This window comes from Monopterus albus, unplaced genomic scaffold (genome assembly GCF_001952655.1).
Source record: "Monopterus albus unplaced genomic scaffold, M_albus_1.0 scaffold322.1, whole genome shotgun sequence".
NCBI lineage: Eukaryota > Metazoa > Chordata > Actinopteri > Synbranchiformes > Synbranchidae > Monopterus > Monopterus albus.
Genome location: NW_018128202.1, coordinates 374,142 through 374,571, shown reverse-complemented (window position 1 = coordinate 374,571; position 430 = coordinate 374,142). Strand labels below are relative to the sequence as shown.

General features: G+C 40.2%; 2 protein-coding genes across 3 annotated transcripts in view; one reads left to right on the top strand and one right to left on the bottom strand.

Annotated features, from left to right (window-relative positions):
* The window catches only part of LOC109974148 (uncharacterized), a 948-nt gene extending 825 nt beyond the window's left edge, over positions 1 to 123 (bottom strand). Inside the window, exon 1 of the mRNA XM_020624185.1 lies at positions 40 to 123. Within this exon, the coding sequence (XP_020479841.1) occupies positions 40 to 110 (71 nt within the window). The 5' untranslated portion in view covers positions 111 to 123. The remainder of the gene's footprint in view (positions 1 to 39) is intronic.
* The window catches only part of ptpn9b (protein tyrosine phosphatase non-receptor type 9b), an 11,466-nt gene that overhangs the window by 334 nt on the left and 10,702 nt on the right, over positions 1 to 430 (top strand). Inside the window, exon 1 of one of the 2 annotated variants that reach the window (XM_020624213.1) lies at positions 65 to 148. The exons of the other annotated variant lie outside the window; for it this stretch is intronic. The gene's annotated coding sequence lies outside the window, so the exon portion shown is untranslated. Of the gene's footprint in view, positions 1 to 64; positions 149 to 430 lie in introns of those variants that run through there. 2 annotated transcript variants of the gene reach the window in all.

Sequence of the window (430 nt, the reverse complement as noted above, 5' to 3'; positions counted from 1 at the left end):
ATCTAGTTACGCTAAATTGAAATTGTGACTTAAATGTACCTGTTTTTCCTTTTGATCTGATGCTGCCCCATGTAGCTTTTCTTTTTCAGAGGAGGACTCGAAGAGCTCATACTGAAAGAGTTGCAAACCTATTGTTTTTGGCCAACGCGTGAGTAGCTGAATGTTAATGAACATGACATCAGTTTCTCTTTTGACAAAACAGTATGTATCACGTGTATGCAATTAAGAGAAAACAAGCGCCATTGTAACATTATTTTGTTTGCCAAAGACATGTATTTCCTTTCCGTTGATCAATGCTGAACAAATGCTTAATCAAAAAGTCCGCTCGAGCGCCGGTGTTTCACAAAAAACTGTTCGACGGAACGAATGCTCGAATACGAAAGTTCCCCCCAAAAGTCGTACACTGCTTCAGCTGCTTCTGCTACTAGCC